General features: G+C 32.8%; 1 protein-coding gene and 1 long non-coding RNA gene across 6 annotated transcripts in view; one reads left to right on the forward strand and one right to left on the reverse strand.

Moving 5' to 3' along the window:
* Nucleotides 1-16,815, forward strand: part of LOC102167943 (uncharacterized) — a 40,648-nt gene that overhangs the window by 12,305 nt on the left and 11,528 nt on the right. For 2 of the 4 annotated variants that reach the window (XR_001298442.3, XR_001298441.3), the window contains exons 3-4: nucleotides 13,307-13,346; nucleotides 14,596-14,703. This is a non-coding gene — a long non-coding RNA (uncharacterized LOC102167943). Of the gene's footprint in view, nucleotides 1-279; nucleotides 4,201-13,306; nucleotides 13,347-14,595; nucleotides 15,706-16,815 lie in introns of those variants that run through there. The other 2 variants (XR_305038.4, XR_014813069.1) reach the window with 2 other exon arrangements.
* Nucleotides 7,040-16,815, reverse strand: part of HSPA4L (heat shock protein family A (Hsp70) member 4 like) — a 57,191-nt gene continuing 47,415 nt past the window's right edge. For both annotated transcript variants that reach the window (XM_084972907.1, XM_084972908.1), the window contains exons 19-20: nucleotides 15,334-15,495; nucleotides 7,040-12,287 (exon numbers count right to left, since the gene is read on the reverse strand). In XM_084972907.1, the coding sequence (XP_084829033.1) occupies nucleotides 12,096-12,287; nucleotides 15,334-15,495 (354 nt within the window). In that variant the 3' untranslated portion in view covers nucleotides 7,040-12,095. The remainder of the gene's footprint in view (nucleotides 12,288-15,333; nucleotides 15,496-16,815) is intronic.

Consider the following 16,815-nt stretch of genomic DNA (forward strand, 5'->3'; position numbering starts at 1 on the left):
ATTAATTCTTTGTTTTTCTCTTTCTGTCTTTAGAATCCTCCTTATCTTTAAGTTTTGCCATTTTGATTATGTCTTGGTGTAGGTCTGTTTGGGTTTTTCTTGTTTGGGACCCTCTGTGCTTACTACACCTGGATATCCATGTTTCCTTTAGATTTGGAAATTTTTCAGCCATAATTTCTTCCTATATATTTTTGATTCATTTTGACTGACCTTTGCTCAATATTCTATATTGTCACTGAAGGAATGGTCTTTTTAATTTCTTTTTCCCACTTGTGACAGCCCCACGGTATATGGAGCTCCTCGACTAGGGATCAGGATTGAGCCACAGTCTCGACCAAAACCACAGCTTCAGCAACACTGGATCTTTAACCCACTCTACTGGGCTGGAGATTGAACCCATGTCCCAGCACTCCCAAGATGCTGCTGATCCCATTGTGCCACAGTGAGAGCTTCTGTCACCAAAGGAATGGTCTTGTTGTAGGTCCTCTTTCTGTTCAACTACATTCCTGTACTACTATTACACTATCCTAACTATAATAGCTTAATAGTTTTATATACATCTTGATATAATAGTATATCCATTCCCCTTTTATTGTAAGAGTGTCTGCAATTCTTGGCTATTTGCATTTCAATATAGATATTATCTTGTTGTTCTCCAAAACACACCTGAGATTTTGACTAGACTTGCATTGTATTGAATCCATATAGCAATTTTGGGAGAACTGTAGCAATATCAAGTCTTCCAGTTTTTGTACATGTTATTTCTTTTAATTTATAGGTCTATGGTAATGTCCCAGTAATGTTTCATAATTTTTAGTGTGTATGTATTTTGTAGACCTCCCACAGAAGTCCTTTTTTTTTTTCCTGGGTAATTGATTTATCTTTTAATTTTTGTGCTTTCTTGTCTGTACAGTATTTGTCGAGTATGTCACCTTTATAAAATTTAATTTCATTGTTTGAGATATAGTTGCTGTACCATATAAGTTTCAGATGTACAGTATAGTGAATCATAATTTTTGAAGGTTATACTACATTTAGAGTTATCCAATATTCACTATATTTCCTGTTATACAATATTTCTCTGCAACTTTAAAAAAATTTATTGTAATTTACAATGTGCTGGTTTCAGGTACACAGCAAAGTGATTCAGTTATACATATATATAAAATATATTTTACATTCTTGTCCATTATAGGTAATTAAAAGAAATTGGGTATATTCCCCCTGTGCTTTACAGTGGGTCCTTGTTGGTTATGCTTCATATATAGTAGTGTGTATATTTTAATCCTAAACTCCTAATTAATCCCCACTCTTCCTTTCCTCTTCGTTAACCATAAATTTTCTATGTCTATGAGTAGATTTATGTTTTGTAAATAAGTTAATTTGTATTTTTTTTTTTAAGAATGCCACATTTAAGTGATGTCATGTAGTAGTTGTCTTTGGCTTACTTCATATGATAATTTCTAGGTCCATCTATGTTGCTGCAAAATGGCATTATTTCATTCTTTTTATGGCTGATTGTGTATAAATACCACATCTCCTGTATCCATTCATCTGTCAATAGGTACTTAGATTGGTTCCTTATTTTTGCTATTGTTAACTAGTGGTGCTATGAACATGAGCATACCATATTTTCAAATCAAAATTTTCTCCAGATATATGCCCAAGTGTGGGATTGTAGGATTATATGGTAGCTCTAAATTTTTTTTCTTTTTTTTTTAAGAAACCTCTGCTCCATTCTCCCTAGTGGTTTCACCAGTTTACATTCTCACCAACAGTATAGAGGTGTTCCTTTTTATACCCTCTCTAGCAATTTTTATTCATAGACTTTTTGATGGTGGCCAGTCTGACCAGTGTGAGGTGGTACCTCTTTGTAGTTTTGCCTCTCTGTAGTAAATAGCAATGTTGAACATCTATTCATGTGCCTATTGGCCATGTCTTCTGAGAAATATTTAGGTCTTCTGCCTATTTTTTGATTGGGTTGTTTGTTATTTAGCTGTAGAGCTCTTTGTATATTTTGGTTGAAATTAAGCCCTTGCTGGTCAGAGCATTTGTGAATATTTTTTCCATTCTATAGGTTTTTTTGTTTTGATGGTTTCCTTCACTGTACAAAAGCTGTTAAGTTTAATTAGGTCCCATTTGTTTATTTTCTTTAGGAAACATCTAAAAAAATTGTTATAATTTGTGTCAAAGAGTGTTCTGCATATGTTTTCCTTTAAGAGTTTAATTACACATAAAAGCCATATACTTAGGTCTTTAATCCATTTTGAGTTTATTTTTGTATATGGTGTTAGAGAATATTCTGATTTCATTCTTTTACATGAATGTCTTTTCCCAGCACCACTTATTGATCCCAGCATCATCTAATTGCTACCTATATATTAAAAACCATTGAGTATATACTTACACCTATAGCTCACTTATTGGGAGATTTTTCTTTTCACCATTCTATGTTCTTGTCTCCTTTGTTAAAACTGACCACAAGTGTATGGATTTATTTCTGAGCTCTCTTTTCTATTCCACCAATCTAAGCATGTTTTTTGGTGCTGGTACCATACTATTTTGATTATTGTTGCTTTGTAGTATAGTTTGAAGTTAGGGTCCATGATTCTTCTAGCTTTGTTCTTTTATTCTCAAGATTATTTTGGCCATTCAGAGTTGTTGTATTTCCATACAAATTTAAAAATTATTTGTTCTATTTCTGTGAAAAATGTCCTTGGTATTTTTTTTTTTTCTTTTTGCTATTTCTTGGGCCGCTCCCACGGCATATGGAGGTTCCCAGGCTAGGGGTCAAATCAGAGCTGTAGCCACCGGCCTACGCCAGAGCCACAGCAACACGGGATCCGAGCCACGTCTGCAATCTACACCACAGCAAGGGCAGGGACCAAACCCACAACCTCATGGTTCCTAGTCGGATTCATTAACCACTGCGCCACGATGGGAACTCCGCCCTTGGTAATTTTATAGGGGTTGAATGGAATCTGTAGGTTACCCTGTGTTGTATGGCCATTACAACTATGTTGATTCTTTCAATCCATAAACACATTATCCCTTTCCATGTGTTTGGGTCATCCTCTATTTTATCAATGTCTTACAGTTTTCTGAGTTCTCATCTTTTAGTTTTCTTAGGTGGGTTTACTCCTAGATTCTTTTTCATGAGATTGTAAATGGGGTTATAGGTAGATTCTCAACTCAAAATCATCTTTAAGTCTTCTTTGATTAACTTTGCTATAAAATAATTATTTTCAGACAGAGGTTTTGATTCTTTCTTGCATTTGCTGTTGATTTCTGCTCTTATTTCCTTATCTACCTCTACTTCCTGTAGGTTTATTTTGCTGTGTCTTTTTACCTCTTTATTGGCATTCTTAGGTAAATATTCTTCATCATTTTAAGTACATGCATTAAAGTATACAGGCATACTCCAGAAATACTGTGGATTCAGTTGCAGACCAATAAAGTAAGTAGTAGAGATTTTTTTGTTTTTAGTAAATATAAATGTTATCTTCATCTTATACTATAGCCTATTAAGCAATAACATGAAATCTAAAGAAACAAGTACATACCTTAAGTAAAAAATATTTATTACAAAAAAATACCATTGTATGACAACATAGGGTTGCCATAATGCTTCAGTTTGTAAAAAAGAGTGTCTGTAAAGCACAATGAGGTATGCCTGTATAAAATTCTAAATTAGTGCTTCATTTACATGTTACCACATTGCATTTTATATGGAGATTCATTTAAACATTGCTGAGTGCTTATTATGTGCATTCTTGTGTACTGTGATGTAAGAAAGCAGATCCAAAAGAAACTGACATTTAAGGGGTACTATAATTTTAAAATATTTATATTGCCATTTAGTTAGAAATATCTTCTAATTTACAACATGATCTGACTTTTCTAGAAGTTCATTTTCTGAATTCAAGCATTTGGAATTTCTTTTGGCTACGACGGTATCAGTTTTTATAAATATTACATGTTTAAAAAGCTTTACCTAATAGTTGAGAAACAGTTCATGTAATTGTATTAGATGTAGATTTTAAAATTCTACTCTTTTTGTACTTATTGCTTACTACATTATTACTATTATTTTGGGCCTAAACTTGTTTGTAACTGTCAATTGCTTTATATATTTAGAGGCTGTTTCAGAGTTATGTTCCTGGTGAACTGTTCTACCATTATTAAAACTGTTTCCCAACACTCCTTTTTTTCCATTGTAAATTTTATCTGATTAATAATTCCCCTCCCCCCTTTTTTTTAATGGCCACATCCACAGCATATGGAAGTTCCCAGGCCAGGGACTGAATCCAAGCCGTAGCTGTGACTTATGCTGCAGCTGCAGCAAGGCTGGATCCTTTAACCCACTCTGCTGGACTGGGATCGAACTTGTACCCCCACAGCAACTCAAGCCACCACAGTTGAATTCTTAACCCACTGTGCAACACTGGGAACTCCTAACAGTTTCTCTCTTTTTTTTTTTTTTCTTTTTTGTCTTTTGTTGTTGTTGTTGTTGTTGCTATTTCTTGGGCCGCTCCCGCGGCATATGGAGGTTCCCAGGCTAGGGGTCGAATCGGAGCTGTAGCCACCGGCCTACGCCAGAGCCACAGCAACGCGGGATCCGAGCCGCGTCTGCAACCTACACCACAGTTCACGGCAACGCCGGATCGTTAACCCACTGAGCAAGGGCAGGGACCGAACCCGCAACCTCATGGTTCCTAGTCGGATTCGTTAACCACTGCGCCACGACGGGAACGCCCAGTTTCTCTCTCGATTGGCATTTTTTTATTTTTTTCCGTTAATTTACTTTCAACTATTACATCATGTTCAAGTTGTAAGCACAACATAAGGTTTCTTTTTTTTTTTTTTTTTTTGTCTTTTTGCCTTTTCTTGGGCCGCTCCCACGGCACATGTAGGTTCCCAGACTAGGGGTCGAATCGGAGCTGTAGCCGCCATCCACAGCCACAGCCACAGCAGCACAGGATCAGAGCTGCATCTGCAACCTACACCACAGCTCACAGCAACGCTGGATCCTTACCCACTGAGCAAGGCCAGGGATCAAACCCACAACCTCATGATTCCTGGTTGGATTCGTTAATCACTGAGCCACAACGGGATCTCCAACATAAGTTTCTTAAACTGGCAAGTTTATGGTACTTATATTACCATAATTACTAATATTTATAATAGTATTTCAAATACTAATATTTCTATTTTATGATTTCTCATTGTTCTTTGCCTTCAACAGAATTTTATTTACTACAGATTTTTTCTTTCCTAGTTATTTGCTCTTAATTTAACCTCATCCTATGACTAAGACAGATATACAAATCTGGAGTTCCTGATATGGCACAGCAGGTTAAGGGTCCAGTGTTGTCTCTGTGGTGGCACAGGTTTGAACTCCAGCCTGGTGCAGTGGGTTAAGGATCCAGCATTGCAGCACCACTGGTGAAGGTTGCAGCCATGGGTAGGATTTGATTTCTGGTGTGGGAATTTCTATATGACATGGATTGTGGCAGAAAAAGGTAAAACCAATACACAAATCCTTGTCAGCAAGTTTAAACAGGAGACCAAATGTAATTGTGAAACAAAACAGGGAAATGCTGCTCAACACAAGTGGTTCCAATTGGCATTCGCAGGCTTCATGAACCATCCTAAACCTTTAAAGGTAAACCTTTAAAGCTAAACCTTTAAAGGTAGGGTGGAGGGGTTTGAGGATAAAGTTATTAGGAGGTAAGGTACTTACAGTCAACAGACATTCCTTCTTCATTTTTGGAAGGTTATTGACTCTTTCCTGTTTACTCACTAGGAATTGAAGGGGGGGGTTGTTTTGTTTGTTTTTTTTTTTAAAGCAAAATCTTCTCCAGTTCTCCCCAAACTCAGGATAAATAACAGGAATGGTCAGTTGTTCAGCCTTTTGCCTCTGAAAGTATTTATTTGCATGTCATTGGAGAGTTTAAAGTGCATGAGAGTATAAAAATTTTTCTGGGGTTGAAGATTATCCTTATTTTCATAATTTGTTCAAGCACTAGAAGATTAAGTATCAAGTGCTGTAATCTAGACCAGGGGACCTCAGTTGTTTTCTTATCCCAACATGCTAAGTTATTTGACACATTTTCATCTGGAATGGCAAGTCTCAGAAAGAGGTTAGGAGAAACCCTTCAGGCAGGGAGCTCCTTTTTTTGTATTGAAATTTTTTAGTCTTCATAAAGTCATTTATCCCTAAGTTTTCTCTTCTAATATAACGTGAAGTTTTTCTGACAGCACTTCCAATATTAGCAAACTACTATTTTAGTTTTCAGAATCAGGTTTAAAAAGTTTACCAATTTACTCAAAACCATTATTACTCATTTATATAAAACAAATTTATATAAATGACTCTGACGACTTGTCCACAAACCAACAGCAAATCAGTGAAGTTCAATATGGGAAAATTAAGCCTCAGGTGTGTAAAACTCAAGGTTCAAGGAGTAAGTAGATATATATTTATTACAATTATATGACTTCTTGACAATATGCACTTGCCATCCAGAAATGCATTCATCATTGCTGTTTGTTCACTAATAAGAAGATGCCATTTTACACAGCAAATGTTTTTATATACTTTGATTCTGCCATATGTAAACATTTTATGGATATGTTTGTGAAGCAGAATTGTATACCAAATATATATTGGTGTTATATATAAGAACATTACCAGCTTAACATCACAAACTGTTCTCATGTCTGCTCACTGATGCTAAGGGTCTGTTACATGCAAAACTCAATTATTTTTATAGACACATCACACTTGACTATGATTTTCCACATTGCATTGGTTACCCTTTGTGCTGAAAACAAACTGAGAAGTTTAGAAATCAAATGTAGTATTCTTTAAAAAAAATATTAGCCAGTAGGAACTAAAAGGTATTTTTTACATTATGTATACAAATTATTTTAATAATGGTTGAAAAGAGAAATGACTTGGATGCCATATTAGTACTAAATAATTCAGTAACTTCATTAAAAATTGCTTCTATATTAAACAACAGTGGCTTCATTCTGCCAAATACAAAATTTTTTATTTTTAATGTCTCCTTCCAAGACACTAAGCCATAAAAGTATTATTTCAGAGGGAAAAATCCACAACACTTTAAAGTTTCCTTTACTTAGATCTCCATTTCTAATTACATTTTTCCATCTACATTCTAAATGGGTCCATATGATTTCAAGAACATGTTAACTCAAGGTCTTGGAAGCAAAACATTTAAGGAATTCTAAAAACACAAGGAAGATCCACAACACATGTATGTAATCAGAAAGCAGCAAAGAATGGATGGTGTCTAATCTTTAAAAACTATTTTGGATTTCTGACCCTTTTATAATTTTGTTACTTTGATACTTGGTTACTTAATACACAATACTTACAAACTGACCTCTCTGGGTCCAGAAGTACTTAAAAGTATTCAAAGGCCAGGACATAAAAATCTGTTAAGCTGTTATTAAACTTTAGAGATATGACATACAGAAACCTGTAACATGGCTTTTCAAATATGAATTTAAGAGTCAAAAAATTCTTATAACAGTAAGATTTGGTTTTAAAGTAAAAACAACAGGTAATAAAATTAACTATCAAAGTGATAGGAAAGCAGCGAAACTTTTTAAATCCAAGAAATAAAAGACCTAATTCAAAATAAAAAAGCAAAATATAATTGGGAGAAATGATTATTTAGGATTCTAGAATTGAATGAGAGAATAAAACAAGGTATCAAGAAAGACTAAGATCATTTCCATTTATAGTTTATACACTATAATGTAATAAACTGAAACATGTTGAAGTTCACCAATATATTTACAGGATAGGTAATTTTTATCATATACTTCCTTAATACTCATCCTGTGACTTAGGACATGACAGTAAATTAGAGATTCCAAAGCAAAGATCGTACCATTCATTTTTGTTGTGGATTTTGACCTGCTTGACAGACTGAATCAAATGTTCATGATTCAATTATTATTTTTGTTTGTCTTGAAAGCTCCAAGTCACTTTATTTTAACAGAAGTGCTTTTTCTCTTAATGCTAACTCTTAACAATATGCTAAGGGTACTCCTAGAGATTCAGAAGGTGAAAGAGCCACTACCACCTAGGGGTACTAACCACTGCCATAGACATTTAGGTTTTTGTTTTTTGTTTTTTTGTTTTCCCTAAGCAGTTTGTTAACATTCTAAAAATTCCAAGTGCCGTTATTATATGAAACAGTTACCCTGAAATCAGCAAGGAAAAAAAAAAAAAAACTTAGGAAGACATCTGGCTGTATCATAAACCCAGAGTTGTTCCGTTAGGAAATAGTATATGGAAGTATATTAATTTTAGTTCATTTTAAATTAGAGATGTGGGAGTATAATAACTAAAGTTTTTGTTTTGGTTAAAGACTTGGTCTTGATCTGAATTAAACTTTATTACTTTTTATCAAAAGCAAAGATTTATGTGCTTACTGGGAGTTATTTTAAAAGTATACTTTAAGTCAAATCTTGACAAAAAGCAAAAGTTTAATTTTAAACCTACTTTTTTTCTTTCCTGATTAAAAAGTCTGTCTCTTCTGAAATTGACTAAGAAGATTAGTTTGGTAAATGAGAGTTATAAAACATATTATAGTAAGAGTATAATAAAACATTAGAATCAAACTTTATCTCTACATCCATGTCATTTGAAAAGTCATCAGTAGCTAACTTTAATCAATGCCATTCAATTTTAATATTGATATATCAATACAATTAGATATGCTTCTCATTAAGGTTTACATAACAAATATCAAAAAATCGAAATTCCACTTCAAACTAAAAACTTCTAAAGCCTAGCCACAAAAGAACATTTAATTTAGAAATGAAGTTTTTTGTTGTAAAATTCTAAAGGGTGAGAAATATGAAGTTATATTTTTCTATCACTTCTAAATCTATGATATGTAAAATTAATACCAAGGCTTTGTGGTGGACTGCCAAATACCAACTATTAAAAACAAAACAGAAAATCCTAATGTGAGTATCTATAAACTTATTACTACAAATTTATGAAAATAGAGAGATACTTATCTATTTGGGGTCAGCTGATTACCGTATTCAAATGTCTACTGTCTTTAATTTTTCCAAATTAATGAGGATGTGCTGATTTGGATAAAACATTTTTATTATAGGAGTTCCCTTTTGGCGCAGTGGGTTAAGGATCTGGCATTGTCACTGCAGCAGCTCAGTGGGTTAAGGATCTGGCATTGTCACTGTGGTGTGGTTCGATCCCTGGCCTGAGAACTTCCACATACCATGAGCATGGCCAAAAAAAAAAAAAAAAAAAAAAAAAAACTTCTATTGTATTAATAACTGACTCCCACCCTCGCCAAATTCACTTTAAACAAAAAGATTTTTAGCTAGGAAACATAAATATACTAAAAAACTGAGCCCCCAAAAATCTAAGAAATCTTTATTAATCTTCATTAATGTCTAATTTTTACATTTTTAAAATTGAGATTTTTGCAATAGCTTCATTTTTTGGTGTGCTGTTTGTAGTTGTTTCAAAACTTAAGAATTCTGTATGTTGCTAAAGAATTAAAACATCACAGACTTTCTTTAGTTATATTGTTTAGTGATCTTTGTTTTTAAAAGCACAGTATAATTGGCCATCAGGAGTTGATTTCTGAAACCAAGTAATTTATACTTTTCCATAGGGTCAAATGTGTTAATTTATATTTATTAATCATCCTAGATAGTTCCTACATACTTAGTTCTTTTTTGCTTACTACAAGAAAACATCCTATTTTGCTATGTATTTTTAAAATTAACTTCTAAAATAGTGGCCTTTTGTTTTGAAAAAAATCTTTTTTCCTAGCACTGCAGATTTGATGCAGATTAAAATGAAACTAAACCCATACCTTCTACCAAAAACTGTAGTATGGAGAACATTTCCCCCTTTTATTAATGTATTCAGTAAATAACTATAAGGGCTTTTGAAAATATCATTTAAGTTGAATAAATGGTGAAGAAAAGTATACACATTATTATTGGATGTATTTAACTTATTAAATAAAATATAACTGCAGAAATTGGAATGCTATAATTCTGACAAAAACATAGAACTACATAAACTAACTTGAAGAACTGAAAATGTCAGGATATACTAAACAATTCAGATGCAAAAAGAGTTGTTCCCATATTTATTCCCAATTAGTTTTGTAGGTACAGCTTCTAACATAGAGGGTGGGTAGAGATTTTCTTAACCCAAGAAAAAAACTATGAACTCCCTGTGTACTGTTAATATTCCCTTTTATAACTTTGATGCTTTTACTGAACCTATATTCAACATACAAATGAAAAGTAACCATTACATGCCTTTTAAAAATGTATTTCATCATTACTAATGGATATAATTGTTTCATTAAAGACTAAAAGACATTTAAAAATATATTGGGTGCATATGATTTTTTAATGCAAAAACAGGACATCTCCCTCAAAAAGGATGAATAAAAATCCCTGCAAAATGCACTGCTCCATACTTTCTTTTCAGTGCAGACTACATTGTAGAAACAAAATCTCTCTTAGAGAACTAGTTGTGAGAAGTAATGACTATCCCTAAAGATATTAAACTCTCAATTTTTACTACTTAAGAAAAGTCAATATTAATTCTTCTTAATATAAAGATGTAGCTTGGGGAAAAACTGAGGTGTCAAAATTTTAACCTAAGTCAATCTAGTTGATTGCCATTAACAACACAGTGCCCATACGTTGTCTTTGCTTCTTTTTCTTGTAGGTTGAAAAGTCAGCTCAGTCTGTTCCGATGTTTATATAGTTTCAACTTCTGGACAGAACTGAACAGCTTGAACAAGTCTGGTAATGAAGCACATATTAAGTCCTTAAAATATCTTAATTTCATAGTCCCTTGTCCCACGTAATTTATATATGAAGCACCAAAACTGGAGCCAAGGTCTGAACAGGGAATGTAATAGTGGGAACTATAATTTAATCACATCATATTACACTATGTAACATTCTGTATTTTGCCTGTTGATATGTAAGTTTATGATAGTTAAGTTTATTACAAGCATTATTTCCTAAGACTTACAGTATTAAGTGCTTCTTTTCAAGTATTACCACTTATTTCATAGTGTTTATCTATATGTTAACATTAAGTAAATCACTGATAAATATATATAATGCAATACATATTGTGCCATGTCTCCCTAACTTGCATTAACATATTAACAAAATCAATTAAGAAAACCAAAACAACTATTAAAACTGAAACAAGGCTGTCAACATCACAGATCCATGTCTGGGTAGATCAACACTATTTCCCTCTCTTAACATGAAGGTATTTTCATCAAAAATGCTGCATCATCTTTAGACTAGCTTTACTTTACAGCAGCTGGTCTTCAGGACAAGTAGATCAGAAGTTTCAAGTGCAAGAGACAGTGAATTACTCTAAGAAACATCACTCCACATAACTTACAAAGAAGCAAACTGCTGGTGTCACCTTAAAATAAAATTGTGCATTTTCCCTTTCAGTGTTGTGATTTAGTTCATATATATGACGACAGCAAAGTTTTAGAGTTCTCATGACACACCAGTGAGACTGACTAATTTGTCAAGGAACCTCTTATTTAAAATTATAACAATATAATAACTATAAAAAGGTTAGTGCTTCAGTGGCTTTAAACCACATCAATTTCAGTACTTGTTTTTCAAAATAATGATGCAGTTAAATCTATTCTTCTGCAACAATAGTGCAATACAGTATCCTTTCCTGAATAAAGGAGCTCTGAGGTTTATCCAAGTAGAAGCTTAAATAAGGTAGACTGTTGCCAACTACTTATCAATCTTGCATGTTTGATATAAAATATATTAGGAAAGCTTAAACTGACTTGTAAATCTATATTCAGCTAAAGCTTCACATAAGCAGCAATGGAAATGAACAGAAGTGCTCTCAACGTAAAACACTTTTCAAACTACTCCAAAAAATAAATGACAAAAAGTGGTTAAGAACAACTAAACATCTGTTTTGTGTACCAGATGTAAAAGAAGAATGGACCCTGTGGTTACTTGCACTGTTTCAATTACATGAAGTTAATTAAGATTTAGTCCACTTCCATCTCTCCAGAAGATTTAGTATGCTGTGAGCTGTCTTTTGTTGTATCTGGTTTAGTTTCACTCCCACTCTGTCCATCCATTGGACCGTTGTGTTCACTATTAGCTTTTGCTTTGTCTTCAGCAACCTCTACTTTCGGTTTGGGCTTGTAAATGATGGGGTTACAGAAATTATCCAGTTCCTAATTGGATGAAGAAAACTGATTATACTAAAAACATTAGATAACAAGTTACCACTAACTTTCTAAAGTCCATTTTAACTTTCTATATTTCCATATAATTCTATATTATTGAATTTTTGTTAGCTCAGCTAGATAATCAATTATTTCTTTAAATACCTTAATGAAGGAGTTACACATTCTGGGCTAGTCATGTCAGTGGTGCAAAGAAGCTATTCAATCTTTAACAATACGTTTTGTACTTACTGTTCCTGAAATTTGTTCTTCATAATTTAAATACAGTTTACTTTGGAAGAAATAATTTTTAATCCATTCCTTTAAATTATGCCTAAAACTCTGTTATGAGAATTATGTCAAATAATACCTATTACATAAATTAAAATTTCTCAACATTTACATGAAAACAATCAATAATTGGAATTATATAAATGTATGCACTAACTTTATTTACTTTTTGAAAATAGCTGAGTAGCTTTTTCTGTTGAAGGAAAAATAAGCCATGAAAGTAAATGCACCTTAATAATTTAAAAGAAATATATTTTCTATATCCTTTACTTTTTCTACATAGAAATAAAAACTATTTCAATAATGCTACTGAAACACTTTACATTCTTTCAAGACCAGTGTCACAGATATTGGTTTAGGGATGAAAAGATAGGAAGTTAACATCCTAGGTTAATATTTTAGTGGCAAACTGTTCTTAACACATTTTGCATCTCATCTAATTAAGAGTAAATTATTACAGATTCTTTGTAAAACTTTTTCAAAAAGAAAATACTCTTAATTGCTTTATCTGATTAAAAATATACCCATTTGGCACAGGAAAAGATGCTCAACATCACTAATCATCAGAGAAATGGAAATCACAATCACTATGAGGTATCATTTCACATCTGTCAGAATGGCTATTTTCAAAAAGAACAAAATTAAAGATTATGGTTGATTTACAATGTTGTATTAGTTTCAGGTTTAAAGTTAATCAATTATACATATATACCTATCTCTTCTTTTTTCCTATGTAGGTTATTACAGAACATTGAGGAGACCTCCCTGTGCTATACAGTAAGTAGGTCCTTGTTAGTTATCTATTTTATATATAGTAGTGAAGAACATAAATTATGGTGAGGATATGGAGAAAAGGGACCCATAGGTGCACTGTTGGTGGAAATGTAAGCTGGTGCAGCCATCATAGAAAATAGTAAGGAAGTTCTTCAAAAAACTACCATATGATCCAGAAATCCCACTCCTGGGTAAATATCCAGAAAATAATGAAAATACTAATTCAAAAAGATAATGCACTCCAATGTTCATAGCAGCACTATTTACAACAGCCAAGATATGGAAAGAAGCAAAGTGTTCATGAACAGATAAAGGGATAAAGAAGATGTGGTACATATACACATGGAATACTACTCAGCCATGAAAATTTACCATTTTCAACAATATGGATATTCCTGGAGGGTATTATGCTTACAGAGAAAGAGAAACACTGTATGTTATTATTTTTATGTGGAAGCTAAAAAATAAAACAAATGAGTCAATAAACAAAGAAGAAACAGACTCATAGATACAGTTAACAAACTAAGTAGTTAATAGTGCAGAGAGGAAGAAGGGAGAAGCAAGATGGGGTAGAGGATTATGAAACCAACTAATATGTATAAAATAACTAAGCTACCAGGATATATTTTATAGCAAAAGAATATAGCTAATATGTTATAATAACTTTAAATGGAGCATAATCTATAAAAATATTGAATCACCATTATAATCTTATAAATTAACTATACTTCAATTAAAAAAAAGAACCCAAACCAAAAGCCTGTTTTTGTTTTAAAATGAATCAAGTACCTACAAATATACTGAGCTAGATTAAAAAATCATCTCCTATATATTAACATTACTAATATTTTGGTGAACATCCTTCTAGATGTATATACCTGCACACAGGTTATCCAATCCTATAAATCTATGAACATATTAATTTATACAGTGAGATCATTTTATTTAGGTTTCTGCAATCTTTCTTTTTTCACTCAACAATATGTTGTATAAACCTTTATATTGAAATAGATTTATCCGTATCTTAAATACTATTTAATTGTTGCAATGTGTTATATATGTATAAATTTATCTAGTTTCTTATTGATAGGTATTTAGGTCATTTCCATTTTGCTGTCATAAGCAAGGTTATCTATTTGCATATTCTTCCACAGTCAAATAAAGATGAATTCCTAGAATTGTGATTTCTGTGTTAAAGGGTATACTCTAACTTTCTATACATCTTCTGATATGATGTCTTTCATTTACCCAGAAAAATGGCTAACAAATTTAACCAAGTTGCTCAGGGAGAGCATCCATTTCTTCACACTTGGCAATTACGGCAAAGAGATACACATAAACATACAACCACATCAGATGGGTAAGAAAAAATATTTGCATTTCTTAGATTAGTGATGAAGATGAATACCTTCTCATGTGTTTATTGGACATGTATTTCTTCTTTTGTCAATTATTTTTCCAATGTCTTTACTCATTTTTCTACTTAGATGCTGATCTTTTAATAAACTTTGTTCCCGTGTTTTCCATGGTGTTTTCTACATAAACTTTGACATTTTCAGTAGATAGATGTTTTAAACTGCAAAGTTTATCTCACAAATAAGATTTTACCATGGAATTTTACACATTCAAACTATGTCAAATACAAACAAATACTGCAGTTTTACAATGGAGACTCAGAAGTTTTATCCAGTCTAGAAAACTCAGACATATTTGGTAGTCAGTTTTCACACTGCTTTATTTCATTGTGCATTACACTTAAAATCTTAAAAAAAAAACAAACCCTGAGCCTTGTGTATATGACTAATTAAATCAAGGAACAGAGATGTCCCTTCTAGACATCTTTTTTCAAAATTTTTTTTCAAAATTGTAGGATTAGCTTCAAATTCCTGTTTTTCTATTTTCTGCAAGTTGATTATTTCTCAAAGTATGATTCCCATTAAAAAATTTTAGTAACTATACCCATGAAAAAGAGAATTTTATAGTTTCTTACCTTTGACTTTGCAACTATTTCTGCAACTTTGACCACAGGATCTTGAGTGAGACTTAGTTTGTTCTGTGCGTTCATCTTACTGTTCAGCCAGCTCATGGCTTCACTGATAAATTTTTCAACTTTTTCCACTTCAGCAGGATCCAGATGATCGTATCTTTCATCCTATTATTAAAAAAAAACCAAAAAACAAAAACTTAATGTAACAGGTTTTTCAATAAGGACCAGTTTATTGATAATTTATACTTAAAACATTTAGATTCTTATACATATCCATGTGAAGAAACCATTTACAAATTACAGAGAACTGAAGAAACTGATAAAAAGAGAAATCAGTGGGGATTGTTTATTCTTTTTGGGCTACAAATGCCGTACGTGCCAGGGCCAGGGACTGAATCCAAGCCGCAGCTGCAACCTATGCCATGGGAGCTCCCAGTGTGGATTTTTTAAAAGGAAAGGCTTTCTGAAGAAGTCATATTTGGAAAAGAATTACCACTGGATAACATTAAAGGGAGAAGTAAATTAGCCAAGAAAGAAGCTGCACAGAATTAAATTTGTCAGGGAATAAAGAGAAATAAGGCAAGCAGTCATATAGCAAGCAAGACAGAAAATTCTGACTATACAACAGAGTATGTTAAGTTGTTGATAAGAATTACATAATAAAATTTTGTCTGAAGAAAAGAACTGCAGCTGTCACATGTAGGAGACAATTTAAGGAGTCCTCACTGGTAGCTACAAAACCAGAAAGAAATGACAGTGAAACATATAAAGAGGATCTCCCCAAATTCATCCCTTTATCTACATGCTTTTAGTAATCTCTAGTCTGAACCTTTTCCCTGATCTCCAAACTCTATATCCAGCTTCCAACTTGAATACTTATTTGTAAAGTCTGAAACTACTACCTATGCTTCAAACTCTCCACCTACTCTTCCTAGTTTTCTCCATCTCAGTAAATGGCACCTTCATCTTCCAGGTCAAAATCTTTGGAGTCACTCTGACTCCTCTTTGTTATACTTGCATAACATCCATCAGCAAATCTTATTAACTTTGCCTTCAAAATATATTCAGCAAAAATCCAACCACTTCTTACCCCTCTACTATCCAGGTTCAAAGCTCCATCATTTTGCTTGTATTATTCTAATTTTTTAACTTGTCTCTCTACTTCCACAGCTTTAACAAATAAGTCAAATCACATTGCTTCTATGCTCAAAACCCACCAATGGATTCCTATCTCAGTTTAAAAGCCAAACTTTTTAATGTCCCACTAGGCCCTTCATGATCTGGCAACTAATATTCCCACCTCACACTGTTTTAAGCCATATTGGTTTCCTTGCTGTAACTCCAATACATTCTCCCCTTGAGATTTTGCAATTGTGATTCCCTTTTTCTAGGACATTCCTCTTACAATTATCATACATCTTGAACCCTCACCTTTAATTCTCCCCTCAAATAATTTCATCTTACTAAGTCTGCCCTTTTGACAAA

The sequence above is a fragment of the Sus scrofa genome, chromosome 8 (assembly GCF_054392235.1).
Source record: "Sus scrofa isolate SSC_HxYL_T2T_F1_AM1 chromosome 8, Sscrofa_HxYL_maternal_Yorkshire_Landrace_v2.0, whole genome shotgun sequence".
Lineage (NCBI taxonomy): Eukaryota > Metazoa > Chordata > Mammalia > Artiodactyla > Suidae > Sus > Sus scrofa.